General features: G+C 40.8%; 3 protein-coding genes across 3 annotated transcripts in view; all 3 read left to right on the top strand.

Moving 5' to 3' along the window:
* Positions 1-48: 48 nt before the first annotated feature.
* Positions 49-3,590, top strand: LOC135937607 (juvenile hormone esterase-like). Its single transcript, XM_065480768.1, has 11 exons — positions 49-168; positions 225-418; positions 904-1,092; positions 1,149-1,293; positions 1,353-1,538; positions 1,813-2,009; positions 2,072-2,249; positions 2,413-2,609; positions 2,662-2,815; positions 3,191-3,317; positions 3,375-3,590. The coding sequence occupies exons 1-11, from the start codon at positions 147-149 to the stop codon at positions 3,559-3,561; spliced, it is 1,776 nt and encodes a 591-aa protein (XP_065336840.1). The 5' UTR covers positions 49-146; the 3' UTR covers positions 3,562-3,590.
* Positions 3,591-4,136: 546 nt separating this feature from the next.
* Prp18 (pre-mRNA processing factor 18) lies at positions 4,137-6,319 on the top strand. Its single transcript, XM_065497536.1, has 6 exons — positions 4,137-4,272; positions 4,325-4,395; positions 4,453-4,576; positions 4,635-4,792; positions 5,322-5,792; positions 5,991-6,319. The coding sequence occupies exons 2-6, from the start codon at positions 4,333-4,335 to the stop codon at positions 6,228-6,230; spliced, it is 1,056 nt and encodes a 351-aa protein (XP_065353608.1). The 5' UTR covers positions 4,137-4,272; positions 4,325-4,332; the 3' UTR covers positions 6,231-6,319.
* Positions 6,320-6,927: 608 nt separating this feature from the next.
* LOC135945546 (protein lap4-like) overlaps positions 6,928-25,045 on the top strand; it is a 27,691-nt gene continuing 9,573 nt past the window's right edge. Inside the window, exons 1-22 of the mRNA XM_065493304.1 lie at positions 6,928-7,306; positions 7,362-7,479; positions 13,679-13,757; positions 13,824-14,034; positions 14,556-14,630; positions 14,699-15,050; positions 15,259-15,370; positions 15,427-15,605; positions 15,666-15,808; positions 15,860-15,988; positions 16,380-16,733; positions 16,783-16,944; positions 17,307-17,606; positions 17,660-17,803; positions 18,233-18,523; positions 19,533-19,613; positions 19,671-20,429; positions 20,487-20,597; positions 21,470-21,649; positions 21,712-21,873; positions 22,270-22,692; positions 23,002-23,205. Of these exons, the coding sequence (XP_065349376.1) occupies positions 7,145-7,306; positions 7,362-7,479; positions 13,679-13,757; positions 13,824-14,034; positions 14,556-14,630; positions 14,699-15,050; positions 15,259-15,370; positions 15,427-15,605; positions 15,666-15,808; positions 15,860-15,988; positions 16,380-16,733; positions 16,783-16,944; positions 17,307-17,606; positions 17,660-17,803; positions 18,233-18,523; positions 19,533-19,613; positions 19,671-20,429; positions 20,487-20,597; positions 21,470-21,649; positions 21,712-21,873; positions 22,270-22,692; positions 23,002-23,205 (4,731 nt within the window). The 5' untranslated portion in view covers positions 6,928-7,144. The remainder of the gene's footprint in view (positions 7,307-7,361; positions 7,480-13,678; positions 13,758-13,823; positions 14,035-14,555; positions 14,631-14,698; positions 15,051-15,258; positions 15,371-15,426; positions 15,606-15,665; positions 15,809-15,859; positions 15,989-16,379; positions 16,734-16,782; positions 16,945-17,306; positions 17,607-17,659; positions 17,804-18,232; positions 18,524-19,532; positions 19,614-19,670; positions 20,430-20,486; positions 20,598-21,469; positions 21,650-21,711; positions 21,874-22,269; positions 22,693-23,001; positions 23,206-25,045) is intronic.

Below are 25,045 nucleotides of genomic sequence, written 5' to 3'. Positions count from 1 at the left end.
ATTGACCTTCCTCTCGTTTTAAACATTCCGCAATCAATAACTGTCACCTTATCTGAGCAATCAATACTTGTGACACGTGAAAAATCTGCTGATGTACCCTCGAGATTTGAAAAGGCCAAACGCTAGATTAAGCGTTGACTAGTGTCATGATGACTTCTGCTCTGACAGGTAATCATCAGAACCATTTTTTGATCCAAGCGATTTTTCCAACTGGCCTTCCATAGGGTTTCTGGTCCTGTGTGCCCTGGGGGCGCTCGCGCTTGCCCAAGAATCCGAGAAAAGGCCCCCGGTGCTCACCATAGAAGGGCTGGGTGACGTCCAAGGAACATACGGCAAGTCCAGAGATGGCAGGACCTTCGAATCCTACAGAGGAGTCCGATTTGCTCAGTCTCCAAAAACCTCAAACCGTAGATTTCTGGTATTAATTTCGTTATTAAAAGATGCAATATTTTAGTTTTTACATTAATTTTTTATGGAGCAAGCAGAGTCTACTCTTAAATCAGAAAAAATTAATCCTTTGTCATTCTGTAACATTTTCCTCAAATTCTTGCACATGCATTTAAAAATTGAGTGATAATTTACCCACTAAATTAATAGTAATAGCCGAAATAAATCTTCATTTTATGAAAACTATCCTTGGAAAAATAAAGTACTACAAGCCATTACATTTATTCCTGCACGCAATTTTCCCAGAACGCATTTTTTAAAAAATTTAAAAAATTGCAAATCATTTGATTTGAATTGTCTCGTTAAACAGATAACAAAAAGATTTAAAGGATTTGGCACGCGACCACTCTTCAAGATATTGTGACAAAAGTATACATGATAAATTCATTAAAGCCTTAATTAAACTTCGTCTTTCGTAAAAATACCACACATAAAAAACTTCAACCTGTTCTCTAGCCTCCAATCCCTGAAGAGCCATGGGAGGAACAAGTCAACGCGACCTGGTACGGGAGACACTGCACCCAGACTTCTCCCCTGAAAGGCAACGACTTTTATACCCTGCATCGACTTGGACAGTCCGACATTGAAGAACAAGCGGACGCCGACTTGGAAGATTGTCTTTTCGTTCAAGTTTACACTCCTCAGGTTGAACGTTTTACATATTAACTAGATTAGATTAGAAAATTTAAAGTAAACCACAGAGGGATCCAGATCAACTGATGCCGGTGATGGTTTGGTTCCACGGAGGTGCTTTCGTTGACGGTTCATCGCTCATCTATGGGCCTCAATTTTTCATGGACTACGACGTCGTCATTGTCGTTCCTCACTACCGTCTCGGTCCTCTAGGTATAATACTATTTCTACAGTAAATTTAATCTTTGATTGGTTGTTATTTAACTATCCAGGATTCATGTCATTGGAAATTGATGAGATCCCAGGAAACGCTGGCATGTTCGATCAGATTGAGGCCCTTAGATGGGTGCAGAACTACATTCATAGTTTTGGAGGCGACAAAGACCAAGTCACCATTTTTGGCGAGTCAGCAGGCGCTGCCAGTGTTTCTTTCCTCGCAATCAGTCCTCTCGCCAAGGGTAAGATTATCCAATTGCTTTTTATTTCCTTCTCGTGATATTTTAAAAGGAAGATTTTTTTAAATAAATTTCTTGGGCTGGTCTGTCTAAGTTTTTTCAGATATTGTTGCTATTAATTAACTAAATTAAAGAAATAAAATAATGAAGCATGAAATATTATTTTAAATTAGACAGACCAGATCTTGGATATTTTTTAATATTTATTTTTCTAACAACATCGTATCATGCAAAATTAATTATTTCCCGAGGTTATTTTCATTAAGTGTCATATTAGGCCTCTTTAAAAGAATCATCGCTGAAAGTGGCGCCGCTATGGACGAGTGGACCATCGACAGGAACCCCGTCTACAATGCTTTGGGCGTCGCCCGACACGCAGGATGCGACCAGCCAGAGGGATCCCAAGAACTGGTCGACTGTCTGAAAACTGTCGACCCCATGAACTTGACGATGGCTTACAAAAATATGTGGAAAGTATGAGAAGACACATTTATTTAAAATTTGAATTAATTAATTACTTCTTTCTCTATTAACAGCCGGAACAGATTGCCTTGGGAAGGACTGGCTTTGGCGGCTGCACGCCAATCATCCAGACCTTTGGAGAGCAAAAGTTCATTGACAAGGAGGTCATGGAATACTGGAACGACCCTGAGTTTGAAAGTGTGCCCGCGATGTATGGGACAAACAAACACGAGGGAACCTACGTCATGGCTAGTATGTTTATTCAGGGTGTTTTTTCCTCATGTAGAGATAAAAATAGAATTCATAAATTTAAAAGTATTTTGCGACAAAGTTAAAGTCTCAGAGTTTTTGATAATTACTCATTTAAAAAAATATTCAGACTTTAATTATATTTACTAATTTAACGCCAAATCAGTTGCATACAACGACTTTTTGCGGCCCAACGGACTAACCGAGGACTTCAACTTCCTGAAGTACGACTGCATTGATGTTTTCTTGAACCTCTTCGGAGTCAGGGATAATGGTTACTTTGTGGGTGACGCTGTTGAGTACGAGTATATTGGTATCGATAGAATGGGCAACTTGACTGCAATGATCCCTGGCATGGTCGATGTAACTAATTTTTAATTTATTTTTTCTCTATTAAATGATAACTTGTTAACAGTTTTCTGGCGTTGCTTTCCTCAAAGGAGCGTCCTACGAGAACATGAAGCTGCACTCCAAATTCGGCAAAAGCTATTGGTACACCTTCAATTTCAATGGGGCACTTTCACTTTGGTTTGCGATTGCGTCTTCTGTGTGCGTCCCATTCCCAGGAGGCAAGTTTTAAAATGAATACAAACTTCAATTAAATTTTAATTCACCAATAGCATAATCATGTAGTATTTGAAGCTGTCAACTAATGGCGTCACGGTATGTTTTCGATTTAAAAGGCACTACTGATGTGATTTCAGGCACAATACACTGAAAATAATTAATTTTGACATGCAAAGCCAAGCTTTTATATTTTATTTTTTTACGCTTCAGGGGCATTTAACTTTTACCGATCTTAGGTCAAAGAATATTTGAAGTGTAGAATGCACAGTGTTAGGATCGAGTCAGAAATCTCTGAAATATAGCCTTAAAATCGCGCCAATTGTGAATTAAGGGTCTATAAAACTCTTTAAATATAACCTAAACAATTTTGTGCACAGGTGTTTGCCACGCAAATGAGCTGTTGATGCTTTGGAGTATTCCTGTGTTAGACCAAACACTCAATGCAGAAGAAGAGGATCTTTCCAGGAAAATGGTCAAAATGTGGTACAACTATGCTGCTTATGGGTTTGTGATTGAAACTGAAATTTACAATTGCGTAATTTGTGGATATTATGATTTCAGCGAGCCAAATCCTCCAGCAAATCCAGTTGAGGGAGTACCACCAATTCCAGAATGGGAAGAAGAAAGCAACACTTACATCCGTTTAGATAATCCGGTGGAAGTGCCTGTCGACTTCACAAAAGAATACACCATTGCCAAAGATGAGGACTTCTCGTTTGGTTACGAAAATGAATGGCCACAATGTTAAGAAAAAAAATCAAAATCATTAACTTGAAACTTGAACTGTAGTTTTAATTATAAAGCATTTACATAATTAATTTAGCGCATTTTAAAAAGTTTAAACTGTTAAGTCGTCATATTAAAAGGATTAAAGCTTTTTATCTGAAAAAATATTGACCTCAGAGTATTATCAAATTTTAATAAAATTAAAAAGAGTAAAACTAAAGGTCTGTAACGAATTAAAATAAAAGACAATATTCACTGGTTTTTTTTATTCCGACTGTGAAGTCACCATCATGTGACAATTCCCATTAAATTTTAAGATTCTGTATAACATGCTTCCTTAGCGCTGTTTTTTGAAATTGCTTGTTTGTGCAGCCCTGATATCTCGCTGAAATATTTTTTCCTATTCATTTTGGTCATCACAAAACCTAAATTGATTCATCTTGGTTGGAAAAATATGAAACACTGAATTATACCACCCGCATTATGCTCCTGGTCTGAATAATAAACGAAATCGCAAATAATAATGATCAAAATGATTGCAATTGCATCCGCGGGTCAGTTAAGTCAGTTAACGCGTTTGACACTAGATGCCTCCCCCTCTGATCTCCGGATGATGGAAACAAACCAACACAAAACAAACCAGTTCTCATGTTCTCAGACATTATTTGTAAACAAAAACTGAAAGTCGAAAACTCATAAAAATCATAAAAATAAACAAATAGATACAGTGAAAGTAAGTTTTATTTTGCCGGAAGAAAGCACTTATTCATCATCATTTAACTCAGGACGAAAAATGGAAGCACTTAAAGCGGAAATCGCCAGGAAAAGAAAGCTTCTAGAAGATAGTAAGGTGTTGGTAATGTATCTGACGTGAATTCTGAATTTCAGAAAATTTATTACATAATCTTAACAGACTCCCGGTCAAAAATATTTCAAACGAAATGATTTGCTGGCAAAGCAGGAAGCGGACTATTTGAAAAACCAATCATCCACATCAAAACCAGAGGAGGCTGCAACTAGTCAGCTGAATAAAGAAAGTGAGAGTGAAAACATGCCGTCTTTGAATTAGATTAAAACAAGGAATGATTTATCTAGGCAGTGGAAATGAAGACGTTGGACGCACCTTGCCGAGAAAAGAAGCGATTCGAAGGCTTCGGGACCGAGGTGAACCCATTTTGCTCTTTGGAGAATTGGAAGTGGATGCGTTCAAGAGGCTTAGAAAGCTGGAAATTCTCGAACCCGAAATAAACAAGGTATATAATTAACTCATTTTCGGGCTGTAATTTTTGTTGCAAAAAAGTCGTACGTTATAGGTAAGTGCCCATACATGTATTTTACACTCTGCAATATATGTTTAGTAATGTGAGTAATGTATCTCTCATTTTGACAAATTTAAAATCAATGAATTTTCTGACAGTTTAATGCTTTGCAATTGATATTTTATCATCTATAAAAAATGTCTAAGATTGAACTGTTTTTTTAATTTAAGATAATTTTAATATAACTCGTGGTTTTACTTGTTAATTACTGAATCTTTGTATCAAGGGATTGAATGTTAAAATATATAATTTATTTGCTATAAAGTCGAAATTTTGAGTATTTCTGGCAAGATTGCAAATATCAACTAGAATGCCAACATTGTGAGCGCAAGGGACCTGATTACAGAACTATATACAAAAAATTGGTTCATAATGGTCTTAAACTGGATAATTTTAATATGATTTCGGCAGTTGGACTAATTTTGTGCTAATTAATTTAATTCACACCTTGAATCTGATATAGGGAATGAGAAACGACTTCCAAGCAGCCTTGGAAGAAGTCGACGAGGAGCAGTCAAAGGAGGAAATGCTGTACAAAAAGAAAGGCGAGGGTCGAGACGAGGACGCCGGTCCCTCAGGCGAAGGAGACGGCAGCAACACGCCCAAGACCGACGACGAGGTCGAGGAGGACTCATGGGAGAAGATCAAGGAAGACGCCGCTGCCCAGCTAGACAAGGGCAGCAGACACACAGACATGGCCATCATCTTGAGGCTGCTGAAGTTCCTCCTCAACATGTGGGGCGACGAGATGAAAGGCAGGTCACAGGGCGAGAAATCGAGTACAAAAGGCAGGAATGCGTTGGCCATGTTCAAGCAGACACAGCTCTACGTCAAACCACTCTTTGCCAAACTGAAGAAAGGAAACCTTCCTGACGATATTTCAGACAGTTTGACTGATATTGTCAAGCACCTTTTGAACAGAAATTACCTCAAGGTACGTTTTCATTTTCATATCAAACCAATGTGAGTATTTGAAGCAGCAGCCAGATGGTGCCGCCATATATTTTAAATTTAAGATATCAATGCTTTTAATCTGGATCCTGCACTTAAAACAATTTCTATTGGTGTGCTTAAACCAAAAAGAGTCAACAAACCGTTCAAATAATTTAGAAATAATCTTTATTTTTTTCAGGCCAACGATTGCTACCTTATGATGGCGATAGGAAACGCTCCCTGGCCCATTGGCGTGACTATGGTCGGCATTCATGCAAGAACAGGTCGAGAAAAAATTTCTTCAAAGAACGTGGCCCACGTAATGAACGACGAGACGCAAAGAAAGTACATTCAAGGCCTGAAAAGACTGATGACAAAGTGTCAGCAATATTTCACCACAGACCCATCCAGATGTGTCGAGTACACTAAATTGGAGTGATATTTTGAACCAAAGTGAGAGATCAAGGAATGAATGTATTCTGTTGTAAATGTATCTAAATTGTGCGTCAAAAATATTTTTATGATGTATCATTTTTTGTTTTTAATTATTACAAAAATATTTCCTAAACAGCGCACTGATTTAACGGCCCTATTTATTGCAATCATTGTTATTTCCGAGGTTATTTTATTAGGCTAAAAATTAATATGCTCTGTCTATTACGATTTTTTAAACTTATAACTGCAATTGGCTGAACCAATTTGGGTTTTAGCATAATATCAAAGAGATCTTTAATCCCTTAAAATGCAAAACAGTAGGATTGGATCAGTAATCGCCCAAATATTATAAATTAATAGTGGCGCCATCTCTTGATGGTTGGCGGATTCTTTGCTGGCGAATTCTTAATTTTATTGAAATTTTAATAATCCATTTCCATTAGGGGTCCAATAAGAAATGTGAAAGTTACGTAATCATCTATATTTTAGAAATAATTATTTTCCAATTTTCTTTGAAAAATACAAGAGCTGAAATATGGGAAATATTATCAAATAAAAGAAAATTATGAAAATATGTAGTTCACGACCTGGGCGAAGAGCGGCGTGTGGCTCTCTATGAACAATTCACACGCTCTCCCTTCCCCGATCGCGCGGCAGGATGGGGGAAGTTCGAAATGTGGCGCGTTGCGCCGGCCAATCGACGCAGCAGTCAGGGCGTGTTGTGCTTCGAGTCTTGGCCGTAGGAAGTCATTGATCCGGGGCGTTTTGTGGCGACTGACGACAGCAAACTGGAATTTGTGTTGTGTTGTTCGAGAAAATGGGTGTAACTAGTTGAAATTCGGCGATTCCTCAGTGTCCGAGCAGGTGCGTCCGGTGTGCAGAGTTTTCCGGCCAGTCGAGGATGCGCGATTAGCCACAATGTTCCGCTGCATTCCCATTTTCAAAGGTTGCAATCGGCAAGTCGACTACGTTGATAAGAGGCACTGCTCGCTGCAAACGGTGCCCGAAGACATCCTCCGCTACTCGAGGAGCCTGGAGGAACTGCTGCTCGACTCGAACCACATTAGAGACCTGCCCAAGGTGAGCCCCGAGCCCCCACGCCCCCGCCCGTTCTCACCGGAAACTCTTTTTGCAGAACTTTTTCCGGCTCAACAAGCTACGCAAGCTAGGCCTGAGCGACAATGAAGTCCAGCGCCTGCCGTCGGACATCCAGAACTTCGAGAATCTGGTCGAGTTGGACGTGTCCAGAAATGGTGAGACACTTTTCCGCATTCCTCGCTGAATTGTTGAGCTCCATCAGCTCCACCCTTTCGTAAACAGAGAGCAACCGCGACCTTGCACCTGCGGCTCCTCTTTGTTGCCGCCGGAGCCGCAACGCGATATATTACACACTATTTTGCAAATTTTTCCAACCAGAACACAACTTCCCTGATTCGATAATGCGTGCATATTGATTTCGTTTGGCTTTTCTATTTATAAAACGGTAGCCTTCAGCCTTGCTCTTCTCTAGTTATCGAGTCGGTGATAATCGAAGGAAGAGCCGCGGGGAAATCGCAACGCCACTACTTGAATTTATTTTCATCACGTTCATGTTCATTGCTCAACGTAAACACCGGCTAGCGCACAATGAAATAATGGAAATCGATGTGCCTTGTTTGCACCCAGCGAACGGACGTGCCAATATCTAAGGCAGTCGCTAATTTCGGAAACCATCGCAGAAATCACGAGTTTGTCACGTAGCCAGGACGAAGGGCCATTTGCTTTGAAAATCAAAGATAATATGATAAATGGCTGTGTAATCGAGTGATGCTTTGTCGATTTCCGTCTAATCTCAAATGCTCTTAAATATTAAGAGCATTTCATTGCTGTTAGATATTTTATTAGACATGGAAACAAGTCTTTTGAAGTAGAAGAGTTAAATGAGCCAGAAAGTGGAATTGAAATTTAAAAAATCTGTTAAATCGTTAGATTAATTTAGTAAGGTCGCAGCTCATACAAAACTTTTGTTCACCCAGGAAAATTAATAGTGAAACATAAACTTTCTCATGTTCCTTCTCATGAAATTGTTTTTCTGTGTAATTTTTTACATGCAGTCGTAAATGAGGCAAAATGGTTTTAAAAATAGTGATTAAAACACGATTTTTTTTAAATTGTCAATAGGATTCCGGAAATAACCAGACTATTTTACAGCAATTTTTGGAATAATTAAGAACAGGAATCCCTTTTTCGAATGATTTGGAATTCTGGAAAGCAATAATTTCGTCGTTACTTTTAAATTTGGCATTTAATTGCGCTGATACCAGTTAAAAATTTAGATCACCGATTTTGAGCATCAAGTAGTCACTTTTTAATTGTCGTTTTTCACTTGGGACCAGTATTTTACTATTACTTGAAATTTATATATTTTTAAACTTGGATTTTGAATGAAAAGTTGGTAGATTTGAATTATCACTTTAAAGAAAAAAAATAGAAATTGCAAACTCTGAAATTAAAACCTTGAAGCGGGGAATAGGAGTGTTTCTTTGGCCTCTAAATGACTTAAAAAAGCTGCCAACAATGCCAGGGAATTCGATTATGGCGCCTCCTCAAGCCCAGATAAGGAAAATTGTCTAACGAAATCTGTGCGTGCGGCACAAAGTTGATAACACCACACGCGACAAGCGGAAAAAGGTGACAAGCTCTTGCCGAAAAGGAGAGGAGACGATCATTAAAGCCTCTCTGCTCTTTCTGGGCAAGTCGTGGGCGGCGCTGCGGATGAATATTCCGGGCGATGACTTCACCTCATTGAAACACAAATTAAATTGACCAAATTTCGAGAGCAAAAACGGGTCAAAACGATTCGAAAACGAGCGGTCCGCGCGTGACTTCGCAGCCGACCAAGGTGAACGACCTTTGACTGCGATTCAACCAACAACTTTGCTCTTCCTCTCTCTCTCTCTCTCGCTCTCACCCGCAGTCTACCGCCTAGGTACACACGAATTTATTTCGCGCTCGCCGATGCACCGTTTGCATGCATTTACACATTTTATAAGCGTTTCTCGCCGCTGGATAAACCGAAGAAAGACGCGCTGCTGTGCTTGGGAACGGAATTTCAATCCTAATTGTCCGCCGTTTTATTCAATTACCGTGATGGGAAAATGAAAAGCAGAATGGCAGGCGGACTGAAATGAAATGAATGGATTAAACGCCGCAGCTTCCGGCCTGACCGTTTGTTGACGCTTAATTGTGATCGTTAAATTTGAACTCAAAATCGACATTGATATTCTTTTGGGTGAAGTCAGTAAATAATAATTATTTTGTAAATAATCTCGAGCCGTTGGATGTCATGTGAGGAAAGTGAACAAATAGTTTTTAAAATTCTAATCTGAATCATTAGGTGTTTAATGTTCATGTCACTCATGCGTGAAAGCAAACACTTTCCGAAATTAGAGAGGAACGCGTTATTTAATCCCAACACAATTTTTTTTTATAAATTGTGTGATATTAGCTCTCCCTATAAATACATTTGTGTAGAAATCAAAATCTAATTGGAGGGAACATCACGTCTTTTGTCTTTAAATTGAGTTAACATACAAATTATTCAGAATTGTTACCATCTCTTGATTTCCTCATAAAATTAAAATTTCTGATCATATCTGTTATTTCGATTTCAAGTTTTCCTCCGACCTTGATTACAGAATGCAAACAGAAACACATATTATGAGGTTTTATGAGCTAATAATGCAACCATCGGTGTTGCCAAGAAATTTTCGGAAATATTTGTCGCACCAACGCAGGTAGGAAAATAGAAGCAGCGGTCGGGCCAAAATGTTTTCTGATAGTACTGTGTAAGCAGATAACCAGTTTGCTAAACAAAGAAAATAAGTAACGCCGTCAAAAGGTTTGAAAGGCTTACAATTTTATTTTTAAAGTAAAGCGGAAATCCCAATTTTATCCGTAATGAAATTTTTAAATTGATGACTAGTCGGCGTTAAAGTGAATTGAAACAGGGGAAAAATTAGCATTATATCAAATTTGATATTTTTTAATATCCTGCAACCTAGATTTAAATCTTAAAACGGACAATGAACCTAATAAAAATTGATCTATCACTAATACTAGTACCAGCCCGTTGGCTCGCATTGTTAAGGCACTCTCAGGAGTGTCAAAGCAATGAGAGGTATTTGAGCAGTTCGGAGATCTAATACTGGCTACCCAATGTCAGAAATGGCAAAAAGTGGTTAGTTTAGTGACTCGAATTGCTCAAATTGCTCAACGGGCTGGGAGGCGCACCGGCGCCGACTCGCTACTTGCTGGTTTGCACCTTTCCAGCATGCGTGATTTGGCTTCACGGGACGAATGTCTAGCGTTTCAATGCAGTCCTCGGTGCGGAGGCAAGTGGCCCCTGAGTGGGCTGGGTCCCTGTGCGGCCTGGTGCGCCCATGTTATCCGTTCGCGGTGTTATTGGGACCCGGGTTTCAGCATTCGTGCTAGTGCAGTGCGCGCCCTTCCCGGTCCTCCGGTCCTCGGACAGGGATAAAAAGAGCAAAAAAAAAAAAAAATTTTGATTGCAAGTACGTCAAAGAAAAAATTGTATTCTTGAATTAGCTTCAAACATCGTAAAACACCCCCCACAATATTGATTATTTGAAATAAATTTTTTCGATCATCATGTTTTCCCCTAATTTTTTTTTATTTAAAATATGAAAATATTGTTATATTTGAAATATTTTTAAGTAATTCAATACAAATAAATGCGACCAAAAAAATTTGAATCACACCTCTCCGTGAAATCAAGTTCCGCATGGCTTGTTAGTAGTCGCGATAATATACGCGCCCGTTTTTTTCGCAGCCAAGCAGAAAAAGCCGTTTGTCAATGCGATCCGATTACACTCACACAGAGCGTACATGCGAACATTATACTCTTCAATGGCTTGTTCACCCGTCCGCCACTCCACGTTCATTTCGTGCCAGAGTTTTAGTTTGAATTTAATTGGGCGCGGATGCAAATCGCTCCTTTGATGGCTGCTTTTAATTAAGGAGGCTGGCTGGCGTGACAAAGCCCGGCGCAGCATGCTGGGAAAGAAAGTAGCGCGAGGACGGCTTGGCCAGGCCTGGCAGCGCGCACACGACCTAGGTCAAAATGCAGCAGCCAGCTTGCTGCTGGGATGCAACTCGACACTCGTCGTCTGCTTCCTTTTTACCCGGCGGACTGGCCGCGCAAAAGGCGACTCAGGTTGTTGCGAAAGAACTAATTGCCCGACCGGCGATCCTGCTCCTCGCTGCTGACGTCTCGTTGCTTTTATGGCTTGCCATTATGTCATTTTCGGCTCGAAACGAACGCCGGCATCACAACAACACATGAGGGAAGACGAGATTATCTCGGCAACTGGACTTAGTTGTTGTTGCTTTCAGGCAATGCAAATAATTCGCACGGCCTTGACGTTCTTGCGAAATGTTTGCTCGTCACTTGGGCGTTGGTTGAAAACAACAATTTTTTGGTTTTCCTATTTTTATTTTGTTTAATAACAAAACATGCTGCAACGTCGAAAATGAAAAGTGATATTCAGGATATATGTGATTTCAAAATGAATTAATAAAAAAAGGGTTTACTCTGCTTTCTTCCGTTATTGGAGTTTCAGCAATAAGGTTACGTAAACCTTAAAATTTCGAATATAATATCTTAATAAAAAAGTTGGGATGTACTAATTGCACGCCCATCATGAGGTCGCCTTGATTTGAAAATAAATTTTAAAAATAAATTGGAAATCAAAATAAATTCAATTAATATGTATTTTAAATTTACTAAACACAAAATTCCAGACCGGTGATAGCAATTTATTTTCACATTCAAAGAATAAAAAAATGATTCAGAAAAAAGTTACTCAGACCTTATGAATCATTGAGGAAAATCTTTTGACAAGCTTATTAAAATATACCAGGTATCCGATATATAGCAACAGAAATCAAATTTCCCAGTCTCATAATAAAAATGGGGGAGACCAAAAGTTCAAAACTGACCCTCTGCAATCAAATATCCAAAAAAGGAATCGGAAAAGATGAGATTCAAATCCTGCGGCTTCGCAAGAGAAGCAATGAAAAGGGACTCTCAGTAACCAATCACCATCTCTTCAAACGGAGTGGCGTTAAGCCGATTTCTCTCGAACTAGGCATCTTTTTCCCAGTCGAAAGGTACGAAATTTTTCCTCATCCGCAAAGCCATTTCCACAAGAATTTTCCCATGCTGAAAGTTGTGACGGGAGGTTCTTCCGGCAGTCTTGTAGGATTTCATATTACACTCTTGTGCCGAGTACGAGAAGCCCCTGGAAATATTTATTGCCGCACTGCTCTCTGTATTTTGCGTTCTTTTTTACCCCAGCTTGCGTAATGGACTCGCGTATTTCGGCTTTGTTGCGCGTACAGGGGCGAATAAATGCAAGCGACGTCGACGACAAAGCGGAAGGAGCTACCGCCGCCACTGCTGCGCGAAAGCGGTCGGACGTCGAGCAATTATAATTGGCTTTTGTGCCACTGATTGAATGACAAACTCGCTTAATTCGACGTTCGCTCTCGAGAGGGAAATTGAAAAAGGTATACATGGACTCAAAAAGCGGCTTTGTTTCACTTCTCTTGATTGGAAATGCGCGCCCCCGATCGATTTTCACACGGGAAAGCAGGCCGCCACAGGGTTGAACCACCGGATGCAAAATGTGATTTGGCCTCAACCGACAGACAGACGCGTCGCCCGCACCAGACCAAAGCTAAACATGGAGCACGGCCAGTCGACGAAAGTATTTTTTTCTTTGAATGAAATTTTGTTAATTATTTCACCCTTTGAATTTTAAAACTTTCGATGACCCAAATATTTTTTAAACTGAAATGGTCTTTAATTTTTCCATTTACACATTTTCGTGGTGGTTCTAAAGTCAAAATTTAGGTAAATATCTCTGTTGTTTGGAAAACAGGACTTTTCTTCCTCTTTTCTAAGAAGTTCGGACGTGGCAAATACTGCAAACCTTGGCTTAAATTTGTTTGGTCTTAGTTGAATTCGCCTGTCCGTGATTTTATTTTCAAATCCTTTTAATTTGTTAGCAAAGTTTTTTGTTTTCTTGGGTCTGAGCAGTTTTCCCACACGACAAGAAAATCAATTGTGCGATAACTCTAACCGACGGCGGTGTACTGTATTATATTCACCTTGCATCAGCAAGTGTGTAATGAGATTACGAGTAAGATGCTTGTTGAACGTGTCACAGGCGCACGACGAGTATAATAAAATGATGTTATCACGCCAATATGCATATTTTATGCGCCGTAGGCCAAAAGAGGTCACAGGCGGTGACATTTAAACGCTCGAATTGCTCGTCTGACGACGACCACGACGATTGCTTGCTCGTTGAAAGGAAGTGAATTATTATGTCGACTCTGGCTTCACATCAATATATTAATTTGAATACCCATTGTTCTGTTTTCTAGACATTCCGGACATCCCAGAGCAAATCAAATTCCTCAAAGCGCTGCAGGTGGCGGATTTCAGTAGCAACCCCATTTCCAGGCGAGTGTTTTTTCTTTCTCTCTCCTTTTGTCTCTTATTGTTTCATCTCGGAAATGGAAAAAGCAGGTTGCCAAACGGATTCACTCAGCTGATGAATCTGACGGTGCTGGGGCTGAACGACATGTCCTTGACGAACCTGCCGTCCGACCTGGGCAGTCTGACCTCGCTGACCTCGTTGGAGCTGAGGGAGAATCTGCTCAGACAGCTGCCCGACTCGCTGGCCCATCTGACCAAATTGGAGCGGCTCGACTTGGGAGACAACGAGATTGACATGCTGGTAAGAGAAAGAAAGAAATGCCACGGGCCGCCCGATTTTTTTGTCCGCCTTGCCGCAGACTTTGAAGCGGGCTCATTGTTTTTATAGCTATCTAAATATACCCTCCAGAGAGAAACATTACTCGCCCTATTTATAGATCTGTGCAGCGAAGGCTTTATTGCGAATTTATTTACATTGGGCAAAGTCTTTCAACACTCGGCGCTGGAAATTGATTTAGTCTGTTCAACACTGGCGTTAAATGGTTCTCAGAAGCAGAAAAGCGAGTTAAGGGTCATCACTGCAACCAAGAATAGCCGCTATTCTCTTCTCCTCGGCAATCGCTAAAATCTGAACACAAGGGTGGCAGTGACATCACTTGCAATGCGCCCCGCTGTGTTTCTCGTTCCGCGTTTTTGCACGCTTTCACGTACAAAAGGGCTCTAGATTGAATGAGCGCGCGCGCAGCACTTGATTCTCAAGTGCCGATTCTCAAGCCGCTGCGCCAAAACAACACTTCTGAAAGGCGTGCTAATTGTTTTCAGCCGCACCACATTGGCCAACTGCCTGCGCTGCAAGAACTTTGGTTAGACCACAACCAGCTGCAATATTTGCCGCCCGTGAGTGAATTCTCGAAGCGTGACTCAGGCGCCTCTTTTAATAATAATAATGTTTGTGCCGCCTGCAGGAAATGGGAGAGCTCAAAAAACTCACATGCCTGGACGTGTCCGAGAACAGACTGGAGGCGCTTCCCGACGAAATAGGTGGACTCGAATCTCTGACTGATCTTCACTTGTCGCAGAACGTCCTCGAGGTCCTTCCGGACGGACTCGGGAAGCTGCACAAGCTGACCATCCTTAAAGTGGACCAGAACCGACTATCAAATCTGAACGCTTGCATCGGCATGTGCTGCAACCTGCAGGAATTGATCTTGACTGAAAACTTCTTGACGCAGCTTCCAGCCACAATCGGCCAACTAGTTAAGCTCACCAATTTAAATGTGGACAGAAATAGTTTGCAAACTATCCCCAGAGAAATAGGTGAGTACGGTTTATAATAATATATACCAGCATTTTGCGTTTTTTTCAGTCATTTCCCCCTTATTTTTTTATAAAGTGACCCTATTCTTCCAAAAGGCAATTCAATTTTTTTAATCCTTTTCAAATATTTAAATTAGAAAACTCCAATGCAATCTGATATTTTTTGCTGGAAAAAATATGTTTAAATGAATACCAAACATTTTCTTAGGCCATCTGTGTCACCTCGGTGTTTTGTCCTTGCGAGACAACAGATTGCTTTACCTGCCACAGGAAATAGGCCATTGCAAGGCGCTCCAAGTGCTGGATATAGCTGGAAATAGGTAAAACATCCTCCGCAAGTGTCAAAAGCAATGTCACTAATGATTTCCTGCCGCAGATTGCAGTACTTGCCAATGTCTTTGGCAACACTGGGCCTTAAAGCCGTGTGGCTGTCGGAAAACCAAGCTCAACCAATGCTCAAGTTCCAAACAGATATTGATGAGGCGACGGGAGAAGAGGTGCTGACCTGCTTCCTCTTGCCACAGCAGGAAATGAGGCACCACGAGGGCTTCGGACGTGAGAGCGATTGCTTTTAAATGGCTCGCACGGATCGTTTGACTTTTTGATTCATTGCAGATGTCAATCACTCACTGAACAGCGATGGCGAGGAAGAAGAGGTCGAGGAGGAGGACGACCGCGCCTGGCAGGAGAGGGAGAACTCGCGCACTCACTCGGTCAAGTTCACCGACGCACACGATCCCAAGGCGGAGGACAGAGATGTAAGTGTTTTAAATTTTCCAAATGTTTGGTCTTAACAGCTAGAATTTAAGCAGACGCCTTTCGTGCGCCAAAACACGCCTCACCCCAGGGAGTTGAAAGCCAAGGCGCACAAGCTGTTCGGCAAAGGTGGCAAGGATGGCCGCAGCAGCATGGATTCGCAAGGACAGGATTATTCCAATGTACGAGATAAGTTTTTAAATCCCCTCCGAAATATATTTAATTAATGAGCAAGGAAATTCCCAGAAGACGCTATCTTACTCAGTAGAAATATTTCATTGGTCAGCTGGGAATGAGTCTGATAAGTGATAATTTACATATTAATTATTAATATTGTTTGCTTATGAACAATACTTAAGGACCATTTTCGTTTCGGTCTTTTATACAAATTCTGTTTTACAAATTGTTAACAACTGATGTGCTCCCATTTTCCTTACAATTTCAATCAAGTTTGATACATAAAATGCTCATAATTTCGGTTTCTTTGTCAGTAAAGAAGTTTATCATGACAGAGGGATCTTTTTTAATTTTAATTTGCATTCTTCCCCTTTCTCAACTGTGCATTTTTGGCAGATGGATGGCGAGGCCGATTTGCCTTTAGAGCAGCAGGAATTGCCGTCCAAGTTGGAGGAACAAAGAGAGCTTCACGTGATTAACGCGAAGGCAGCAGCGGCGGTTGCCAAGGCCAAAGCGGAGGCCAGAGCCAGCACGCCAATGGACGACCAAGTGGCAGCCGAGGAGGAAGAGGAGGAGGACGAATTCACAGACGCGATGGTCGTCGAGGAGAGCAAGCCTATTGTGGAGCCGGTGGTAGTCACCGCGGCGCAAAATGGTCACCACCATGATGTTGTTGAGGTCGAGGAGAACGAGACTTTGGTGGCAGTGGCGACGGCAGCGGCAGACGACTCGACTGACCTTGATCTGCAAGTGAGTATGCTCGCTTACAATTCGGGACGCTTTTTGAAATGTGAACCAGGAGGAGGGTCGTGTTCGGTTTGACCCTGTTAGTGGGAAGCGCGAGGAAGACGAGCCACGTGCAAATCGGTTGCATAGACGAGACACGCCGCACCACTTGAAAAATAAACGCATCCAGTCAGCTGGATCGGATAGGGAACAAGTGGCGCAAATATTGGCGCAGGTACTTGTTCAAATATTGCATTCTCTCAGTGTTTGTTGAGCGTTTGTTTACACAGTGACGAATTTTACGTTTTTACGCTCTTAGGCAGCTTTCGTTTTTTTTTTACTCTCGATGTGTTTTGATGGTGATTTCGAAGGAAGAAGCACGCATTCCTAGTATTATTTATCCTGGGGCTTATCGCACACTCACTCGCGGTGCTGCTGATAAGATACAGCTCACTCCACTCTTCTTGTCAGTAATAATGCGTCAGTGCGAGCGTTTTCATTGACTGTGCCTGCCTGCATGGCTTGATTGTTCGACAAGAATTGTGGCCATTATCCATTAGTGTGGCACTTTTCACTATTCTACCATTCGCATTACAGGCCGGCAAAAAGAAGGAGGATCAAGAACCAGCCAATAGGCTTTCTGGTGCTGACCTCGAGCCAGACTCCACTGGTAAAATTTTGAAATTGAGGCGTGTCAACTTAATTTTATTTCTTTCGTTAGATGCAGCAATGCCGAGGTACGAAGATGAGCTTAGGATTATTATTGAGAAGAGAGGCCAGGGCCTTGGCTTGTCGATTGCCGGAGGCCGCGGCTCGGTGCCCTTCCGAGGAAACGATGAAAGTGTGTTCATTTCCAAGGTCACGCCTGGTGCTCCAGCCGAACTTGCCGGATTAAGGGTAATATTCGTCATTTTTCAAATTACCTAGTTATTAAAATGCTTGTGTTTCAGGTCGGCGATCGTATTTTAGCCGTAAACGGCATGTCTTTGATTGGTGCTGACCATTACGAAGCAGTGGAGATGCTGAAGGCCTCTGGACAAACACTGGACATGATTGTCGGCAGAGAGATTCTTAGACCCATCATTCAAGTTAAGGTAACTATCCCCTTAAAAATGGTTCGCAATCTAATTTTTCTATGACGGGAGAATAAATAGTTTTTTTCATGCAAAGGATACTTTTTAAAATTTTTGCCAAAATTAACTACAATTTACCAAAAAAAATCTGGTGAAGGCTTAGAAGGATTTTTTTTTAACTGGCCCATTTTATTAATTATTAATTCCAATTCTAGACAAAAAAGACATTAAAATTTAATAAAATATTCGTCTATGCCATTTAGGACATTGAAACATTTTTTATGGTTAAAATTTAAAGTAATTTAAAATAGAGCAATGTTATAAAAAACCTTTACCTGGAAAGTTCTAGAAAAAATTGACTTTTGAAAACAGAGTATCTTAATGTTGATTTAAAAAAAGAAATAATTTGTATATTCAAAAAAAAGGTGCTATTATTTTTTCACTTTACAGCAGAGTCCAAACCCACGAGCTGAGTCTGCGATGGATCAGCCACACCACCGGCCCCCGTCAGCAAACGGCAGCATCAACTCGTTCCACTCACTGCCCGCCACCCCGACAGTCACTGTGAGAAACGCACCACCGACGTCTGCCAGTGTGATCGGTAGGGAAGGCATGGAGCTGAGGAAGGAGATGGTGCACACCACCCTGATAAGGGACTCGAACGGCCTGGGATTCAGTATTGCTGGTGGCAAGGGCTCGCCTGGCTTCAAGGAGGGCTCAGATGTGAGTGTCTCTCCCGAGGTAAAATTTAGCAGATAGATATCAATTTGCGGAACTGGTAACTAACGATTCACAAAACCTTTTATAATTTATTTCCTCAGCACAATTAACTAATTATTAGATAGTCTTAATTAATTTAGTTTAACAGTTTGTAGTGATTGCTCCAATGTTTTAACTAACCATTATCAGCAGTAGCGTTTAGTTTGTTTATTGGGTCAAAACTGTTAGCTTTACTTTGTAGGGTATCTTTAATTTGCAAGACTGTTCTTGAATATAACAATTAAAATTGTTATTGAAAGTCTGAATTTTTCATCTTAAATACAACTTTTTTGACATATTGCAGCTAAATTTTGGACGACGTTAGGCATTTTAATCTCACTTTTGAAGCCCTCAGTTTTTTACCGTCAATATCACAATTTTTCTGTATCAAATAGTTTCATTTTACGTGTCGTGTTTAAGACAAAAATATGGTAGATTCCTGGTTAAATTTTTACTACTATCAATGGTTGATGGATTCAGGTTAATTATAACAACAATCGTAATTCTCTTAAGGAAACAAAAATCTTTCACCACTATATGTTGCATGAGGTTTAAAAAAGTAACGTTGTCAGTTAAACAGCCAAAATCTTATCAATTTTTCACATTAAGTCAAATTAAATTTACTCTAGGAGCAGTTTTATCCTACTTTAATTGATTTCATGTTTAATTTTGGAAGGAAAAATTAGACTAATTTGCTATTTCGTAATACTTGGCAAAATACATATTACAGAATTAGAGGGAAAAGATCAAAATAGTTTATAAAAAAATGAAATATATCTTAATTTTCTAATAGATTAGTTTAATTTTGTGTTTTGGGCCCAAATTTCTTGAAATCCAATCATTTTTGCTCATTTTTAGTCACATACCAGACTTAAATAAACAGTAATCCCTAACTATCAGCTTATCTTTTGGACATTAGCATAATCACTGTAGACAGTTAATGCACCCCCTTGGCTTCTAGTCTGATTATTTATTCTAAAATTTTCCTCAGGCGATTTATGTGTCCAAAATCACTGAAGGAGGAGCTGCGGAAAAGGACGGAAAGCTTTTGGTCGGAGATAAAGTTATATCAGTAAATTAATATTGTTATAACTCTGAAGCAAGTCATGAGTGCTGTTAATCTCCACAGATAAACGGTCTGGACGTGCAGGGAGCGCGGCATGATCAAGCCGTGGCCATGCTGAAGGGCCTGGAGCGGTTTGTGCGGCTGGTCATTGAGCGCGACGTGTGGGTGCCGGTCGGCCAGACGGACCCGTCGGGCAAGGTGCCGCACGTATTTGGCGTGCCTAAGCCATACACTGGCCTGCACTACGCGGCCAACAGCTACATGGCGAACCGGCCCAACATGACTTCATACCGCCGGCCCAACCTCAGTTCCAGCTCGCCAGACTCGTCGACTAACTTTAAGCTGCAAGGTCTGCGCAATGAGGCTGTACAGCTGCCGCCCAAATCACCCCCCGTGTCGACGCTCACCTCATCCGTGTCGCAGCCGGAGAATGTGAGTAAGGTTCCACCGCAGCCGGCGCCACGCAGACTCAACTCGATCTCGAGTCAGAGCGAGTTGAAAACTGAGGAGAAGGCGGTGGTGCCGGTCGAGCCGCCGTCCATCCCCAAGCCCATCACCAACGAGGACTTTGAGGCCATGATCCCGCCGCACTTCCTCAACAACAACGCTGCCGCTGAGGACAGCGCTCCTTCCAGTGGCGCCCTCGTTAGCGTCACCATAAAAAAGCCAGACCCTGTCGCGCAGCAGCTGCAGGAGAAGTTCCCGCCTGCGCCTACCGCCCTCGGAAAACTGACCGAGACCATCGTTAAAAGCTGCCTGACGGAGACCGTGGTCACCAGAGTGACGGACAATAAACTCAAGAATGAGCCTGTTATCATTGAGGTGACACTTTGTCTCTCGACCGAGAGGTTTGAATCGCTTATTGTTATTGTTTTGCAGGACGTTGTGCTTGATAAGTCTGCCGGGACGCTCGGCTTCAGTATCATTGGTGGCACAGACCACTCGTCAGTTCCGTTCGGCAAGCACGCGCCGGGCATTTTCATTTCGCATGTAAGTAAAATCACTATCAATTATCTCAAACCTTAGATTGCTAGCGAGAGCATTGCTTTTGACTATTTTTGGGATTTCAAGACGTTTACATTACTTTTTGGTTAATTTTGGACACCAAATTAGCATGAATCATGCAATTGTCATAAAACCATCAAACGTAAAAACTTTTTGGTACTAAATTTTTTAATTATTTCAGGTGATTTTTCTATAATTTCAAAATGTTTTTATGTGGAATTTTTCAGTCTAATTATATTTAATTAGTTTTTATACAAAACATTTTTATGTTGCAATATTTTAAACCATTTGAAAAACAGACAAAAATGTCCTCAATTTGACACTTAAATTTTGGACAGTTGTTCTCATTTCCATTTTCCAGCTAAGAAAATTTTCTTTTTAACGATTTTCAATCATCAAACATGGCAAAAATCACGTCTCATTCGTTTTGGTGGAAATGCAAAAATATAAAATAAATTAACAATATTTTTCTGTCAAAAACAAAACGTCTAAATTTACCAATCCTCTTTGAGCTGACATTTGATCAATTTTTATTTCGTCTGTAATAATCCTTCAACCAATTAGTCAATACTTTCCTCAAGGGAAATTAATTTCACCATCTGTAATGTGACATGATTTGCGCTGTTTGAAATCCAAGCAATCGCGTTACTTTCCTTAAAAGCGAATCTAGTTTACCTGAGCAGTTATCACCACAGTCACGTAATTGAACAAACATGCGTAACCTCTGAGGGAAAGTCATCATTCTTGCACTAAATAATGCAAGCATTCCTCAACATTCGATCTGGGCAGCTTTCCAATTTAAATAAATTGACAATTTTCAAAATAAGGGAAATTATATCATTACTAATGTTGCAAAGGTTGTTCCTGGTGGGCAAGCGTGGAATTCAGGCAAATTGAGGATGGGCGACCGAATCCTCAAAGTCAATGATAAAGACTTGGAAGGCTGCACTCACATTCAGGCTGTAACAGCCCTCACAGACGCACTTAGCACCATCACACTGTCCATCCAGCACGACCCGCTGCCAGATGGATACAAGGTTTGTTCTTTCATTGCCCCCACATTAAATTTGATTTCACGCACTAATTTCGGGTCTTTCAGGAGGTGACAATAACCAAGGAGGACGGAGAAAAGTTAGGAATGCATATCAAAGGAGGAACAGGGTCGTCAAAACAGGGAAATCCACTGGACGCCACTGACCAGGGAGTTTTTGTGTCGAAAATCAATTCGAGCGGTGCTGCTAGCAGACAAGGAGGCCTTCAGGTACCAAAATTTACATTTTTAACCCGAGATATTAAATATCTTCCATTGTATAAGCATAATTAATTATTTTAATGATACTTATAATTTTGCTATGGAGCAAATATCTTTTGCAATTTTAACTTCTGGAAAAAATTGAAATTCCTCTACAAGCTGTTCAATTTCCGCTCTATTTTCTGTTGGAAAATTTTTGGGGGAAAATCAGATTTGAGTATGAAAATCTTATCATTCGATTCAAGCCTCTGAGCTGATTGCTAAATTGTAAAATTTATTGAAATTCGACCTTTTACAAGAAATTATGGTAGTCTGTTTTTTTTTTTAATTTACTCTTGACTTAAAGCAAAATTCACCCCATGTTATGGTGAGTAAAGAAACTGACTTCGATTTTATCTCCTGCAGGTTGGCCAAAGAATTTTGGAGGTAAACGGCGTGTCTCTGCTAGGCGCGTCACACCTGACGGCAGTGAACGCGCTGCGCAGTGCAGGCAACAAGATCCACCTGACCGTGTGCCAGGGCTACACGAGGGAGGAGGTGGAGCGACTGACCCGCGAGGGCAAGCTGACCAGGGAGATCAGGTCGCAGTCGCAGAGCGTGTCCAGTCTCGACATGGAGGATGTCGAAGACACCAGCAAGCAGGAGCACAACATGAAACTGGAGATGGCCGAGTGGGAGAAGGAGGCCGCCGAGAAGATGCGAAATTTGGAGCTGGAACAACAACAACAACAACAACAGATCGTCGCTGATTCCCAGGCGCCACTCACCACCAGCACCAACGACAACGCCCTTGTAGAGGCGCAGAGGGAAAAGTCAACACCTGAAAAGGTTGGTTGATCATTTTTGGGGTGAATTTTCTTAATTTTAGATCTTTAAGGGTATATTTTACGAGTTATAGAGCTCTAGAGAAAACCAAGTAAAAGCAAAACTCTATTTGGACAAACGTTTTTTTGCCATGTTCTTAAAACCTTAGGAATTTTTGTGCATTTTTACACAAATATAAAGAATTAAATACCAACTAATGCGCAGAAAAAATGTGGTGGACTATTCAACAATGGAAGATCTAAGGTGCGTCAAACCAATCTTCCAATGATTTTTTATATTTAATTTTCTTTAAAAAAACTGACGGTTGCGTAGGTGTTGGACATGGTGCGAGCGGCCGAGATGCTGGTGCCGCAGCTGAACAGCGGCAGCGCGGCCAACAACGCCAACAATAACGTTGCTAGTGCAACCGGCGGCGACTCGGCGGCCACGCCGACGACGCCAAAGTCGCCGAGGCTGGATCTGAAGACAACGACGATCGTCATGAGCAAACACACGCTCGGCCCACACACCAGCACCGTGAGTACTAGAGTTTTCTCTCCAATGTAATAACACCACTACTATACATATACATAATTTAATAATTTTATAATTTCTACTGTAATAAAGACTTATATCATTTAACTTATTTTTATTTGTGGCTTGATTTTTAATTGACGAGGTTCGTTCTTTCGTTAGGCAGAAAAATTGATGTGAACCCATCTAGGTGTGTGTGTTTTTCTAGCTTAGTGACAAAACTTTGAGCATGAAGACTCCCCAACCAAATTGCGCATGTCACTGTGCAAGCGAAGCCGAAAGCCGAGCGACAAACATTAAAATAATTTAACCTAGCCTTAGCGTGCATGTCCGTAATCGAGTCGTGTATGTGCGTACTTTGTGTCCTCTGTGTGGTCTGTTCCGAATGTAGGAGAACCACTCTTGGCTTTGGTCTTCAGAACTTGAGGAAATTTTTCGAAGCTTTTGCCTTATTTTGAACCCCAAAACATTGGTCCTATAGGGCAACACCTCCACAAAATTACATCTTATTGAAAGATCTGATGACCCGTACTAAAAGTGGTTCATGTTTATTCGGAACTTGCCGTGTGTATAGAAGGCATGTTGCCCAGGTGGCACTCGCAGTGAATGTCTGAATTCACGTTGCAGAGCACTGACTCATCTTCAGACTGTTCATCGCCAATGTGAAGAATCCAATTTTCGGAGAGCAAGTTTTCTATGTAACACAGGGCCGACCAAGTGTAGCGAAAGGTTGTCATATTGTTGCCACCGCGCGAGCAATAAGTTGATTGGTGCTTCTTTGCATTGGGTGGCCGTCAAAATTCCCGTTGGAATATTTTCGAATTTGAAGTTTTTGGCCAAAAGCCGCCCTTTGCTCTCGGTTGCAAAAGTGCCGCATTGAATCAGCTGTGAATTTTATTTTTAAGCAGAGATAGATTACCGGGCTCAACTTGCAAGGGATCCGTGGATTTGTTTCACTCGTAACGTGACTTTTGCCTCAAACGTATTGTTTATTTACATGGACCACCACTCGAATTTTGGGAAATTTTCGCTAAAATTTTGTTTGTAGATACTATTCAATGAAAAAAATTGATTGGTGGATCAAATTTGACATTAAGATAAATATTTAAAATTTCCCACATGGGTTAGTTCTAGGCTTTTTAGTTTTTAATGGTTAATTGTAGAAAAAACTTAACACATTCTGTAAGCTGGTAAAAATTCAAATTCTGTAAAAGTGAATAACTAATAATTATTATTGTCATTCAAATTTTATAAATAGAGTAAAATGTTTTTTAGGGTGTATTTCCTTATGAAAGAAATCTAGCTACAAATACATAGTAATTTAGTAGCAGCTAACCCATTTTTAAATCTAGTAAAATTTGCTTTTTGTAAAAAATGGAAAAAATCGTCAGAAATAGAATTTTTTTCACAAAATACATATCAATCAACTTTCGATTTGCTACTCTAAATTGCATTGACTTGATAAAAATTGCCCCTTTTGACATTTGGTCATTTTCATTGGATGTGCGTCTACACGTTTCAGGCAAAAATTGCATATTTGAGGGGAACAAAACCAGATTTCCTTGGTTGGTTTCGCATTTATAACGATTAATACCTCGTGGGCTATCACAAGAAACACGCTTCCTCTGTCACTCTCTTCGCTGCTGCATTTATTTCGCATCTCGCTTTTACTTTCCGGATTTTCGAGCCCGTATGGGATAGAAACCTCACCGTGAGCACATGATAGTTTGCTTTGGAGATAAGGAGACCAAGATTGAAAAGCTTTAATTAACACAATGTTGGGCCTAAGTGATGATAATGAGGTTTGAAGTACAGTAACCAATCACAAAAACACACACGCATA

This window comes from Cloeon dipterum, chromosome 1, assembly GCF_949628265.1.
Source record: "Cloeon dipterum chromosome 1, ieCloDipt1.1, whole genome shotgun sequence".
Taxonomy (NCBI): domain Eukaryota; kingdom Metazoa; phylum Arthropoda; class Insecta; order Ephemeroptera; family Baetidae; genus Cloeon; species Cloeon dipterum.
This window is presented reverse-complemented; position numbering and strand designations above follow the sequence as displayed.